The 15,064-nt window shown below is 41.6% G+C and overlaps 2 protein-coding genes across 2 annotated transcripts in view; both read right to left on the bottom strand.

Moving 5' to 3' along the window:
• rad51b (RAD51 paralog B) overlaps positions 1-15,064 on the bottom strand; it is a 117,814-nt gene that overhangs the window by 99,314 nt on the left and 3,436 nt on the right. The window contains exons 5-6 of the mRNA XM_080743986.1: positions 12,725-12,844; positions 10,147-10,330 (exon numbers count right to left, since the gene is read on the bottom strand). Of these exons, the coding sequence (XP_080600112.1) occupies positions 10,147-10,330; positions 12,725-12,844 (304 nt within the window). The remainder of the gene's footprint in view (positions 1-10,146; positions 10,331-12,724; positions 12,845-15,064) is intronic.
• LOC308300185 (small ribosomal subunit protein mS40-like) lies at positions 11,320-11,964 on the bottom strand (the record flags this gene model as incomplete). The annotated part of the gene is made up of 1 exon (XM_080743987.1): positions 11,320-11,964. The coding sequence occupies one exon, from the start codon at positions 11,962-11,964 to the stop codon at positions 11,320-11,322; it is 645 nt and encodes a 214-aa protein (XP_080600113.1).

Raw genomic sequence — 15,064 nt, 5'->3', positions numbered from 1 at the left:
TTTTAATGTGTCATAATTTAGTCACCTGAAAAGTTTTAGTTTTAGTCTAATTTTAGTCGACTGAATATCATAAGGTTTTAGGCGACTAAATCTACAGTTGATTTAGTCAACTGAAATTTATTTTTGGCAGGCCTTGATGGCATCGTAATGACAGATTTTACACTTGGTTGCGTGCTGAAAATAGCAGATCTACAAGGCAAGCTCACTTGTCGGCTATTTTCAGCACGCAACAGCTGAGAGCAACCAAACATAAAATGACTCTCTTCTCCTCTAGTCCCTCCCCAACGTTTTAGTCTAGTTTTTATTTTGTTGACGAAATTGTCAATATATTTAGTCTTAGTTTTAGTCATCACAGCTTAGCTTTTATTTCGTTTTTATTTGGTTTTCGTAAGTGAAAAAAACGCAGTCGACAAACAGTTTTCCTGTCTCTGTTCAATGTGTCTGCCTGGAATAAAGCATAAAATGCAAAAAGGCATAAAAAAGATGCATTCCATGCATTTCCATCTTGACCACAGGATCACTATTCTGGGCATGTCGTAATAGGTGAACATTCAGCAACAATAGACAAACAACAAAAAAATGTTGCAATGTGATACTTGTGACACATTATACTGTATTTGTATTTCTGCTGTTTCCAGCAAAGAGATTTGCTGTAGAGGAGGAAAAAAGAAGGAAGGAGGGGTCATGTAAAGACAATGAGGTAAATGAAGTATATAGGGTTTAAGTGGTTAAGGACCTTACATACCAGGGGCGTTGTTGTTTTCAGGTTATTTTGTTTTAGGCTGAATGTTATGTAGAACAAGGGTCTTCAACAGGGGGTCCGGGTCCGGGACCCCTAGGGGGTCCTCAGAGTTACTACAGGGGGTCCTCCAAATAACCACTTGAACCCTAGCGTCCATATTCTGAGAACTTTAGCCAAAAATAGCCGATCTACAAGCTCACATTGGCTATTTCGGCACAGAGCTTTGGAGGGGAAAAAGAACAGACTAAGTACAGTGAAAGGTCAAGTTTATCAAGTATTTCAGATATTTAAGAGGTTAAATATCTGAAAACCCACGTTAACATGAATCCAAAATACCCTGAAGATCGTGCTGTCAAGCAATGCAACTATATGGAATCTATGAAAAGGTTGTGGGGGTCCCTGCTTCATCTTTCAGAAAACGTTGAAGACCTCTGATGTAGAATTACATGACATGGTCCACAGCCAACATTACATGTCAGCTGTGAATTATACTGTATTCCGTATAATGACCGCTCCGCTCTATAACGGACCGATGCCTAATCAAAGGCTCAGAGCACCTGCTGCGCTCAGGCTGCACTGCGTGAATTTTGTGCCGTATCCAACATGGGAGTCATGTAAACAAACACACAGCGTCACTTACAACTAAATGTTGCTCTCAAGAACCTTTTCTTATAAAAAAATGTTCCAATGTTCAAATGCTATTTTATAAATATGCTATTTTTGAATAGCCAGCGCAAAAATAAAATATTACAGATGCTTTCCATGTTTGAATGGGTTAAATGTGTTCACAGAAAATAGCCGATCTATAGCTTACAGCGAGTTGCAGTGCGAATAGATCCAAAGTTTGCCCCCAAAATATGGATGCTGGGGTTTAAGTGTACAACAACCATGTACTGTATAAATCAGGCGTAATACATTCCTGTTGCAGTATCACTGTGACAAATTCCTCTAGATGTTTTTGAAATGATGAAACCAAACTCTTAAGAGAACAAGACATGATTTGTGTTGTTTTTTTCTCCATAGACCAGTATTGTTTTCGCACAAATATGCAGGTAAAATAATGCCAAACTCATGATTTAAGATGTGATATCCATTGTGAGGGAATTTTGCGGTTCGTCATACCAGTGCGCTGAGCTCATCGAATTGCATTATGTGCTGCAGACAATGCCTCCACACATAACTCCTATTTTTGTCACAGTACATTTACATGAAATGTATCCTCATGTATTTATCCATCCTATTACAAAACCCGCCTGCCCGGAAAGCAGTTAGGGGGTTAAAGAAGCGTCTTTCTCAGGGGCACTTCCGACACAGACTGGGGGACAAAACAGGGACCTTCTGAGTTCCATTTCAGCTTAGGGATGGGACGATACACGATATTATCGTTTATCGTGATAAAAAAAAAACACTCACGATAATCGTATCGTGGAGATTTAATTTATCGTGGTGATATCATCCTCCGTCATGCACTGGGATCAATTTATCTTTTATTTGCCGAGCTGCATATCCGATACCACTTAAACCCTCTATAATTGGTAAAAGGTACTTATAATATACGTACTTGATACACATATCTTTTTTTCACTCTCTATCAAATGTCTTTGGCAAATGTTCCGCCCCAGGATAATGGATTTTGATTATCGTGATAATATCGTAAATCGTGATTTCTTTGGTCACAATAATCGTGATATGAAATGTTCACATCGTCCCATCCCTATTTCAGCTATGGCCATTGGCCACCCCAAACACTGTTTGCTTTTATTATAAAGTTATGCTGCACTTTCCAGTCAATAAAAGTACTTTCAGACAATTCCTGGTTGTTTTCTAATTTTTTTTCCTCCTTTACTTATTAACAATAAACACAACCTGGGAGCTGCCCAGTACAACTACAGTCTATACTGTTAGCCAGTCTATATTGTTAGCCACTGCGTCACTGGAACTAGTGATGGGCAATCCCGTTCAATTCTGTGAACGAATCATTTCATTCAGGTTCACGGTATGATCCATTCAAACGATTCATTCACGTTCACCGTTCATAGCGCAATCACCCCGTGAAAAACACTATCGCGGGAGCGTTTTTATTACGTCGCGCATAAAGCCGGCCTCCCGTCCTGTGTGCAGGGGGCTATTAGGGGGAGGGGACGGTGGGTATGAACAAAAGCGTGAACGAACCATTTCAAGGATTTGAACGAATCGTTCACAAGTCTTTCTAATGGGAACGAATCACTCATGAACGACACATCACTAACTGGATTGCTCAATGGCGGATGGGAGGGAGGGGGGGGGGGGGGGGGGGTGAAGTGGGGGGGTGAGTGTCGGTCATTCACTTCCCCACCCAGAAGGGAGGCATTATTGGGTCCCATTTTTTTAATCTTCGGTATGGGCCAGCCGGGGAATCAAACCCTGACCTCCAAATCTCAGGACGGACACTCCAACCACAAGACCACTGGTTACTATTAAAATGGCTCAGGCTACTATTAACTATAAGAGCAGGGGACCTGCTCAATGACAGACAGCAGAAGGTGGTATTTGTACTGGGTAGCTCCGGGGGGTGACTGCACGAGTGCACGCATGTTCACCCAGCAAACCCTGCCTTGGATAAATAAAGATGAAACAAAACAGAGTACAGCTCTCTCAGGTATCAAAGTCAGACAGGGTGGTGAAACAGGGTATTAGCCCTGCAAAAATCTACTTAAGATAAATGTCTTTATTTATTTAAACCCTGATAGGCTTAAAGAAAAAGAAAGAAAAAAAAGTGGGCCATAGCGAGGTAACCTCCATCCTCATTGTGTCCTTCTTGTCTGGGCACATTTCAAGATAACGCTCTGGTCTGTTTGCTCTGTCGAGTCAGAACAGCGCTCAGTCTAACCGCAAGCATCCATAATGTTAAAACAACACGAGTGCCGACACAGCACATTTTGGTCTCGCGCGCTGATCATCAGAAATCACACGGCAGATGATAGACACAATGAAAAGAAAAACTGCCGGGGACATGGATAGGGCCTTTGGTTATGAAAGAGGGCTGAGAGAGAGAGAGAGAGAGAGAGAGAGAGATTATGGTGAACAAAAGCTCTGCGGTCGCCAAGCATCGCAAGTCTCCTGTTGCTACGTAACGCCAAGTAGAGGCCTATGTAAGATGTGTACATAAAGCCAGACAAAGCCTGCTCTTTCCCTTCAAGCTGAAAGGGTTTAAAGTGATGGCGTACTACACCTTGACGGCAACAACTGTCTCTGCACGGTAAAGTGTTGTTGAAGCTGCGATTATTATGCTTAATGAATAACATGTCATTTCAACCAACCTGTATGGTAGAGTACGTTGATATACAATATAAATAGCACATATGCATTAGGACACCTACTGGTCGATAAGTAGCGCTGCCTGATGCTCGATATCTCCCTGGCCAATTAAGTATTGGTTGAGCAGTAGAAGTTTGGTAGGAGAGGTAAACAGAGGACAGTAGGAGTACAGTAGGACTTAAAGTTACAAATTGCAGCTTTACTTCAACTCTTGAGTGAGGTTATATTTTAGATTTATCTTATTTTTTGTCACTGTACATTTGCACATGTATGCATGAAATATATCCTCTACATCAGGGGTCTTCAACGTTTTCAGTAGTTGAGAGAGAGATGAAGCAGGGACCCCCACAACCTGTTCATAGATTCCATATAGTTTCATTGTTTGACAGCACAATCATCAGTGTTTTTTGGATTTATGTCAATTTGAGTTTTCAGATATTTAACCACTTGAACCGTGAATACTTAATAAAGTTGACCTTTCACTCTGTACTTGGTCTGCTCTTTTTCCCCTCTACAAAACCTCTTTGCCAAAAATAGCAGATCTACAAGCTATTTTTGGCTAAAGTTCTCGGAATATGGACGCTAGGGTGGTTAATATAAAAAAAGGAGAAAAAAAGGTTTCTATCACACAAAGATTTGGAGGACCCCCTGTAGTGACTCTGAGGACCCCCTAAGGGTCCCGGACCCCCTGTTGAAGAGCCCTGCTCTACATTTACCCATTTTAGGAGCAGTTACGTAAGTGTAGCTATTGATAAAGGACCTGGGGGGCGCAGTTAAGGGTCTTGATCAGGGACACTTCAACACATAGACAGGGCGAAAGGGGGGTAACTGGGGACCTTCTGATTCCCAGACAGCCTCTACACAGTCCACCCATTCAACTATGGCTGCCTAGTGCATCTCACAATTATTACATAGTCGTCTAATCGCAAATTATTTGAGATCGCAATTATTTTTGCATGATCGTCATAATCCACGTGACAGCTTTAGTTACTAGTTACTTTGCAAGTTTAGATTATTATCACAAAACATACATTAACCAATTCAGCCCTATATACATTTTGGCCATTTGATCGCGACGCATTGTGAGCTTGTAGATCAACTATTTTCAAAATACTTTTATACATGTTGAACTTGTGAAATGGGACATTCTGCACAATGGGTACTTTTACTTCGGGTACTTTAAGTATATTTTGATGCCAATACTTCTTTTGTACTTTTGCTCAAGTACATTTTGAAAACTGGAATTTTACTTGTAACAGAGTATATCTACATTGCAGTATTTGATACTTAAAGAAAACATGCAAGTTCTTCTTCCATCACTGGTCACATTTAAGGACATCTCTGTGGTATTTATTTACTGAGGGAGAAGAGGAGTGTTTTGACAATCAGGAGGGGGTTGGAGGAGGAGGAGGAGGAGTGGCTCTGCTTCAGAACCATTGGATGTGGACCCCTATTCTGCTTTTATGTGGGGTCCCTGGTGGATCCCATGATCTTCCTCTACCGTTTTAACGTGAACGTCAGCTTTCCCTTCACAGAGACAGAGGTGAACTGGTTGTCGGCAGCCTAATGTGCCTATATAATACAATAAGGAGCTCAAATTCAAATTTGCTTTACTGTATAGTTTCACAAAATATGAATTGCAATTATCACTCCATGTTTATACAGTATGCTGCACTGCAATTTACAATTTAGGCATTTAGCAGACCCTTTCGCACTTGTACATTTGTGTAACATTGTTGTTCTTCTTTGTATTTTGTAGTTCTGTATGCTGTGCAGCACTTTGGTCAACCTTTGTTGCTTTTAAACATGCTTTATAAATAAAATGGACTTGACTGTTATTATAGTCAAACAAAAGGTAAACACACAGAAGAGTGCAGAGAGAACAAAGTCATGCCTCAAAGAAACTTGGGATAGCAACTAAACAATGATACAGCATCTGTCTAAACAACACGCTATCTAAATCACATTCTTGACATCTGTGGTGGAGGAAAAATCGAAGAAACAAAAACATCAGGACAAGTACCGATAACCGAGATATATCTGCATATTAAGTAAGCTAGCACCAAGAAGGGATATGATAGGACTGAAGTGCTCGGGGGTGAGCTGGAGACTGAAGAGGTGAAGTCTTCAGACTACGGTAGCAGATTGGGAGTGAGTCTGTAGTTCTGACTGCAATGAGGAGTTTATGCCACAGTTTAGGAGTCACTATCACTTATGTAATCAGGGGTTGACGCTAAGGTCTGAGAGGTACTTGCCCGCGGGCAAGTACAGGTCATGTTCTACTTGCCCAAAGCTCATGCCCACTTCCCCCGAAAAGTAAATCGTCCATTATAAAATGATAGGTAGATTTTTAATTACAGCACAATTTAACACGTATTTCTTTCTTTCTGGGCCTGAGCGATAAAAGATGTTATACCTCAACTCCTCCAAATCCAAATACCTACAGTAGATAGCTATGATTGAATGTGTCTATGGGTTCACACTTATAAAGTATATACTTTAGTCTAGCAAAAGTAAAACCAGCACAGTGCTCTTATTTTATATCAAGACAGAGCAGTCTGGCCATGTTCAGGTGTTTAGACAGAGATCTGGTCTTGTGTTTATAGACTGTTAGTGTTGCATCCCCTCTCAAATACGCACTTGCCCGGTCGGGCAACCTGAAAGCAAACTTCACCTGCCCTAAAGTTTTATTTACCTGCCGGGGGCAGGTGGGCAACCCTTAGTGTCAATGCCTATGTATACACTTATATGTTTGATGTATATGTACTTAAACCATTAAAACCGGGAAAGCATCTGTGTTATTTTAGATTTTAGCATTGACTATTAAAAAATGGCAGATCTACAAGCTCATGCACTGCAAGCTCACTACACAGTAGTAGTAATAACAAGTTAGTAGTATCAGAGCAGTGGTAGTGGTTTTAAAATAACTACTATACTAGTAGTTAATAATATTAGCAAGTCATTTTACTCAGAGGTGTAACAAAAGGGACCTGTACTCTCTGAGTTTCAAATGGATAAATTGACACACAATTACATCACACAAACCAGTATCACCCATGACGCTGCCCCTGCTAGCCCTATGCTTTATCATTATGAGTATTAGCACTAGCCTCACATCTATTGTAGACACAGCACCCAGAAAAGATCTATTGTTTATGGGTTAGCAGTGGCACAGCATTATATTAGCAGAGAGCCTTTTAGTCCATCTGATATTCTGGTTATGGCTGTTCAATTGTGTAGTGTTCATCTGATTGATGCTTTACATTTTGACAACTGCTCTGTAACAATGGGGCAGGTTTGTGTGACCACGCTGACATCTAGTGGTGAAAAAGTAGCACAGCACCTTACTGTGCTACACAGTACTATACAAAGCCAAAGTGCAGTAGGCCTTACTACATTTTTGGAGAAACATACTTTCACTATATTGGGGGATAAACAATTACCTCATGAACAGATAAGCAATTAGTGAAATATCTATGTGTTACCTATAACCTATTTGGCTGGCCAGCTGAAAAACTTTGAAGCCTTTTTGCACTTTGGCTTTTTGGGCAGTATGGTGCAACCTCAGATATACCAACAAAACAGAAACATAACCTTTTCATGAAACAACAGGCTTATGTAACCCAATAATTCAGCTGGCACAATGATTGGATATCCTTTCTGCTCATAACTTGGAATTGGTATTGACGCCATCTTTAGATGAGAGTATTAATAGTTAATAGGGAATGAAATCCTAAGACGATTTTAACGTTTATTTTAGTGTACAGGTTTAAAGGTTTGGCCTTATTGTACACTGTGATGTAAGCAACGAAACTGTAGCTGATCAAACTAATAATGTGTACTGTATATGCTAGATTTAGGTGTGCACTAATATTGCTTGATTGAATATTGTCACACCTAAATGTAACACACCCATTATTACTTGCATTAGCTGCAGCTGCATTGCTTACATCACAGTTTGTTGTTTTTAGTACCCTTCTGTATTTTTTAACCTGTACAGGAAAACTAAACTTTCAATTAAAATGAAATAGCTAAAATGTAAGTACCAGTAAGCGACCGTTGGTCGCTTATCTCCACAAATATCACAACCTCAACCTCTCACGTCATACGGGCAGCCATAGTTACACCTGGAATGTTGAATCTCCATATATGGAGATAACCTACGCATCACACAAAGTCTGACCTCACCAGCCCATACTTGGGCATGGACGACTTATATCTCCATATACGGAGATGGCCATATATGGAGATACGATGACATCACAGAGTCCACAGCTGATGATGTGGCGTGATGTCATACAATACACAAACAAGCCCTATATAAAGGGGAAATTCTCACCAGGGAAGAGAGCATTCCTCGACTCAGACCTTATCGCCAGGATCAACTAAGCTTATAGCTTATCATCACATCCAACCATCTTAAGATACTCAGCTAGTGGGGAATGCTCTCTTCCCTGGTGAGAATTGCCCCTTTATATAGGGCTTTTTTGTGTATTGTATGACATCACGCCACATCATCAGCTGTGGACTCTGTGATGTCATCGTATCTCCATATATGGCCATCTTCGTATATGGAGATATAAGTCGTCCATGCCCAAGTATGGGCTGGTGAGGTCAGACTTTGTGTGATGCGTAGGTTATCTCCATATATGGAGATTCAACATTCCAGGTGTAACTATGGCTGCCCGTATGACGTGAGAGGTGGAGGTTGTGGATTGGCAGGCAAGGAGTGTGTGTTGGCATGTCTTGGGGCAACGGTGGCGGAGATATGAGTTGGGGAAAAGTGTGACATGACGGACAGACTGACAGACAGCCGGTGGAGGTTTTGGTAGTAAATGCGACCTACGGTCGCAATAAGTGTCCTACACACCATTATTTTCTTCGTGCAATTAATTCGCCCAGAAATATTTTTTTGAAATATTGTTTGTGTCATGAGTACGTTTCACAGAATGTGAATATTACATAGCAATAAAACAACGTTTCTTTCTTGAGTAAGATTTTCACTGAAGCATCAACTATATCGTCGCTGTCTTTCAAATGTGAATGTTTTTTTTTTAGGCAAAGCCCTGCTTCACAGTACAAGACTGTCACACAGAACCAGTGAATGTGCTTGTAGATTGTCTATTTTCACTGTTTTAAATCATTTTTAAAATGATAAATACAAAACAATGTTTTGGACATACAAGGTTTTCACCCGACAACAACGATATGAATAGTCTGATGCAAAATATTTACAGATGTCATTTTCAGATGGTATATTCACTACGCTCCTGGAGAGTAAAGACCCATTAAGACCTTAGGCAGAGCCTACAAATGTCGAGGACCCCAAAAATGATGTGCATTGGCCCACGGACGCCCCATCTCAAATGGGGCGTTCCAGGGACGCCCAGAAGCAAATATTCAAATATTTGCAAATATTTGCTCATTCTATGAAAGAATGAAGCTTCAGCGTTAGTTTATGCAGGACATGGGAGTCAAGTCGCTGCTCAGCTGTAGTCAGATGTCAGTCAGCTCTGTTCTCATACCTCATTAACATATCTGCTGGTCATTATGTCACATGACTGCCATACTCCAATCAAAGCTCTCAATCAGTAGGGAAGGCTCCTTTAAATAGAGCTTGCTTTCTCTACCAATGCTTGGTTTCCGAAGCTTCGGAATCATTTGCTGCTTGCTTCCTCCTCCACCCCAGCCTCCACCTTTGCACGATCAGTCTGGCTAAGCTCAAATAATTGTGATTGTCTGATTAAGTTACATGTCAATGTGGTTAAGCTCAAATACTGTGATTTTGACTAAGTTACACGTCAATGTATTGCTATTATTCTGCTATTGTATCCCTATGGGGGGTATTGCTGCGTTCCCTGATTTTGCTTAGCAGGCTCAGAAAAGCGTGCACAAAATTTCAGGGAGCATAGCTATCGCAGAGCCTGTAAAACGCCAATATTAACTGTATTGTCTGTATTCCATTTATGCAATAAATGGTTAAATCTGCTTATTGTGTATTCCATTTTGCAATAAATGGTTAAATGACTTGACGTGAATGTTCCTGACTAAACTATAGGTATTCTACGTCATCACACACACACACACACACACAGCTCATTGCTTACAGGGATGTGGAACTCGTGCGCCAGGTATTTGAGGGTTTGGGCCTCCTGGCCCAGCAGGTTGCTGCGCTGGGTGAGGTTTCCAGGCAGGGACGTGTCGAACTCCTTCCTCACCACCGAGGCCACCGAGTCCAGGATGATCAGACCCGACCTGGTGGAGATGATGTCCTCCTCCAGCCGGTCAACTCTGGAAGCAGCACATAACATACCAGTAAGACGCCTAAGGGCGACCTCGCCCTAAAGCAGTGGTTCTCAACCCTTTCAGGCCGCGACCCCCAAAATAATCACATTTTAACTGGGGACCCCCCACCCTGACGAGCACTTTGTATAACACGGTTATACAAACACGATTATAACGCCTCGCGTTGCTTGGCGTTGTGAGCATGTAGATCTGCTATTTTCACAACTTCTGCCTCAAATATTTGATAATTCGGACAATGTTTAATTGGTCATTTTAGAGGCATTAAAAAGTCCTTAAATTGTCACTTTAGAAAATGTGCAAATACCCTCTATACACTTAAACCTTATGTTGGTTTGTTTACTGTTGAGTGAGAAAATAATGTTGCACATTAATGGGCCATATATGGATTCTGTTAGTGTGGTTCTCCTAACAGGGCATCATCTGGTAATACCCACCCCATATAAGGACTTTTATTTAATTTTATCCTTCAAATTTATATAATTGGATCAGTTACCCATATATGGAGATCCCTGATACCCACATATGGAGATCAATGTACTGTATATGGAGATATGCCTACATACAATCCCTTGTATGCCCATATATGGAGATCCCTGCTCTGAGTATCTTTTTTCTTTTTCATCATATTGCTGTTTATTGTAAATTCCTTTGGAATACAGAACAGGTAAAGTGTGCGAGAAACAGCTGGAAAATCACACTTACACTATTTAACCCATTTTAGTGTATGGGAGGGGCTTACAGTACATGTACAGTATGTATCAACATATTTGTTTTTGTAGGCTAATTTCTGATTTGGGCCTAACTATAGGTTAGGCCTAAATGGGTTAAACTGGCACGGTGCATAACTATATACAATAGCGTAAATATGAAGAACTTTAAGGCCTTATCGTTTGAGATAAGCCTTGTACATCTTCTTAACTTTGGCCAGTTCTGTCTCTTCTGGCTGGATGGTGCCATACCATTTATACCAGGGTTCACCAGAGCTGAGGGGGAGGTGTTGTGGACCCCACAGCATGGTGGTGCTTATTGGAGTAGTCTTCTGTGAATTCCACTTTGGGAATCTCAAAGGGAAGAAAGCCATGGTCTCGTGCTTTGCCAACTGCCGCATTCAGTCTCTTCTGTTGTTGCATGCACACACCTGTTTGAGTGGGGTCATACACCATCCCAGTATATGGACTTATGAACTGCTCCAACAGCTTAACATTCTGATAGTGGAGGATGATGTTCGGATCCCTGCAAATGGGACATGCGTTCCCGCATATTCTGCCTCCCCGAATGCACTTCTTGCGTGTCTTCTGCGGGGGGATTCCTCCTTTATGGTTTCTCCTGTAGCCAGTCCACACCAGACTGGTTCCATAGCGCTCAATGTATTCTTCACTCTCCAGGTAGTCCCAGGGTCTGTCTTTGTAGCGGACCACTACCTCAGCATCCCCATCCTTGGCTGCTGGTGCTGCTGTACACAGTGAGTGGCTTGGCAGCACAAATGGAGCTCCAGTCCTGCTCCATAATAGCCTGATGGGTAGCTTCTGCAGACGGGACTCGTTATGCTGAGCAGAGTGTAAAATCAGAGGGGATATACGCGATAAAATCCTCCCGATGCCTCGTATGGACGCCACCATGTTTTCTGTGACGTAAGTGGGGTTGAAGGTGAAACCACGAAACATAAATACTTCCCAGTTTGTTTGTTTTTCTGCTCTGAGTATCTGACATCCCTGTGATGTCACAGTGACATCATACATACAATCCCTTTTATGCCCATATATGGAGATCCCTGCTCTGAGTAACTGACATCACTGTGATGTCACCTGTGATGTCACAGTGATGTGCCAGGGGAACCACAGTGTCAGGCGTTACAGAGATACGGTCAAGCTGTGACGGTTTACTAAACTGCGACCTACAGTCGCAACAAGACTCAGTTGCTGTTGTTGAAAAAAGTACTCACATTATTTACTTGAAAAGTGTCAATACTGTAATGTAGAAAACTAGAAATACTGTTACAAGTAAAAGTCCGGAATTCTGAATTTACTTGAATAAAAGCACAAAGGTATCTGTGTTTCACAAGTTTGCAAATGTATAAAACCTTTTGAAAATAGAGGCTCTAAAAGCTCTACAATGCGTCTCAAACATTTGAATTCATGTGACTGAATCAAATATCAACCGCAGCTTAAGTATGCGGTCATGTTAATGTGTTTGTTATTAAGCATGCAACGTCCAGCTGTAATGGGTTATCAAGTACTGTCTGAAAAGCAACACTATGGTATCATTCATGGGTGGCATGCAATGAAAATGGTAACATGTTAACATGTCATCAATGTTTGTGGACCCCACAAACATTGATACTTTTGGTGTGGACCCCCATGACAAGTCACTGTACAGTACCTATTGAGGACATCCTGACAGGTGAGTTCCCTGAAGACATGCACACGCCCGGCCATCTGCACCACCTTCTCCCTGGAACAGAAGTAGTCTGGGAACCTGCTCTGGGCTATTTCCACCAGCCTGGGATTACAAGGAATACACAGTGCATATACTGGTTAAAGTGATATAGATAAATAATAAAGTGAAAAGGTTTATAGTATACACATGTGAAAGCTCTATATACTGATATGAACTACTACAACAACATCAGTCAGTTTGGCACAGAGACCAACAGCTGGCTGATCACACCTTCTGCACAGCTTCTTCCAAAAACAGAAGTACGCGCGTTGCGTGTGTCATTCAGCCTTTGTCTTCAATGGAGAGCTGTAAATAATAGGTGGCAAATGCTGGATTGGCGGCAAGGACCAGTTTTTTAACGATCTGTGGGAATTCAATCCACAGACCTTTTCCTGGAAGAAGGTTGCGCCAAAGGCCTCCCATGGTCAATGTATAGAATGTGCAGTTGCATGGTGGGAGATCGAATCATCATCTTTGGAGGATGGCACACACATCTTAGACTTAACTCCCAGTCTTAAGACTTTATGCGAACTAGCAGTTACTCAGCACAGTCTGCAGCAGACGGAACTCCCACATATCAGGTGGGAACTGGCAGTCATGTCTACAACAGCAACAGAAAAACGGTCCACTAATAAATAGAAAATAACAATGAGCGGTGCTTTTTATGAGTTAATTTCATTAAGGGTGCTGTGAAGCTTGGCCAATGAGCCAAGTGTGGGGCATACGTAGCACCGCTTAAAAACTAAGGTGCAGATCAATCGAGCACAATCCATAATGCGCTTCTGTATTTTGCAGTGCAACCATTAATAAGAATGCTTGTTGTTTGGTACCTGCAACACATTTAGCACCTTTTGACTGTTGTTGAAAACCTAAATAACTGAGTGAAGAAACATAACAAATGCATCTACTGTACTTCCATACAGATGTACTGCATGATACAATGTATTAACATCCTATCACACTCACATCCTGGCCTCACTTTTGGATCAAAATGGCAAGAGGAAAAGATCTACGTGAATATGAAAGAGAAGTTTGTTATTGGGGCACAGATAGGGGAGCTTCAGTCACAAAGACTGTAAATTGCGGTGGAAAGTGCACATTCAATGACCGTGGTGCTCATGCATTGGTGCTTTGCTACTGTATATGGAAGGAAAAGGAGAAGAGCAACTATTCCGCACTCAGGTGACATTAGAATGCCAACACAGGACGTGATCAGACTGTGTCAGCACTGACAGTCTGATCACCTCACTGTAAAAACCATAGACACTGGCCTACAGAGATGAGGAAAAAAGTGATAATAGCCGGATGAGTCATCCATCCTTCACCATATTCCACATATCGTCACTGTCGGGCAGAAACCTCGTATCTCCAAGTTTCAAATGTGCATGTTTTTTCCGTAAATTAAAGCCTTGCTTCATCATAGAAGGCTGTCACACAAAACTAGTGAAAATAGCCGATCTACAAGCACACAACGCCTCGCACCCGCGAGGCGTTGTGTGCTTGTAGATCGGCTATTTTCACTAGTTTAAATCATTTCTAAAGTGATAAATACAAAACAAACGGTTTTGGACATACGAGATTTCCACCCGACGACGACGATATGTGGGCGAGTGCTGAGTGCATCATGTGTGGAGTCCAACAAGAGAATGTTCTAGGCCTGAATACTTGACCCCCACAGTGAGGGTGTCTGTCTGGTGGCGCTATTATGCTGCAGCCTCGGCGGTACCCAGGCTTTTATTTTCATTGGTGTTCATTATGCTGTGAGTGGTCTATTCCTGAGGTTCTCGACATTTTCAATACCTCAAAAAAAGAATAAATAAATAAAAAGAACGAAAACAATTACTGCATAAAAATGTATCAACAAACTACAGTATACTGTAAAAACTGGTAAAACGTCCACATTTTCAAATGGAAAGGAAAAGGTAAAGATTTATCAAACATAATTTCATGCCTCAACTCCGACAATTTGAAATTCTTATCAGGGTCGGATGACAGTTCAAATAGGATTATTTTGGGGGGTCATGGCCTGAAAAGGTTGAAGTCTAGGGCTCCACCAGGAGCGTTGCGTTGTGCCGGCGTGGTGGCGGCGTAAAAAAAATAAACTGGGGTGAATTTGGCGTCCGACGTCCGACATTGACGCCGGCATTGGCACACCCTTCATTGATTAAAAAGAGAGCATTCCCAGCGTTGAGGCACATTGAAGCGGTTCTGGTGGCTCGTGAGTGACCAAATAAATAAATTGATTGATTGCAAAGAACAACACACGCAATATCAGAGAGGATA

The sequence above is a fragment of the Nannobrachium achirus genome, assembly GCF_963921795.1.
Source record: "Nannobrachium achirus genome assembly, chromosome: 16".
Classification (NCBI taxonomy): domain Eukaryota; kingdom Metazoa; phylum Chordata; class Actinopteri; order Myctophiformes; family Myctophidae; genus Nannobrachium; species Nannobrachium achirus.
The sequence above is the reverse complement of the archived record's forward strand: the minus strand, read 5'-3'. Positions and strand labels throughout refer to the sequence as shown.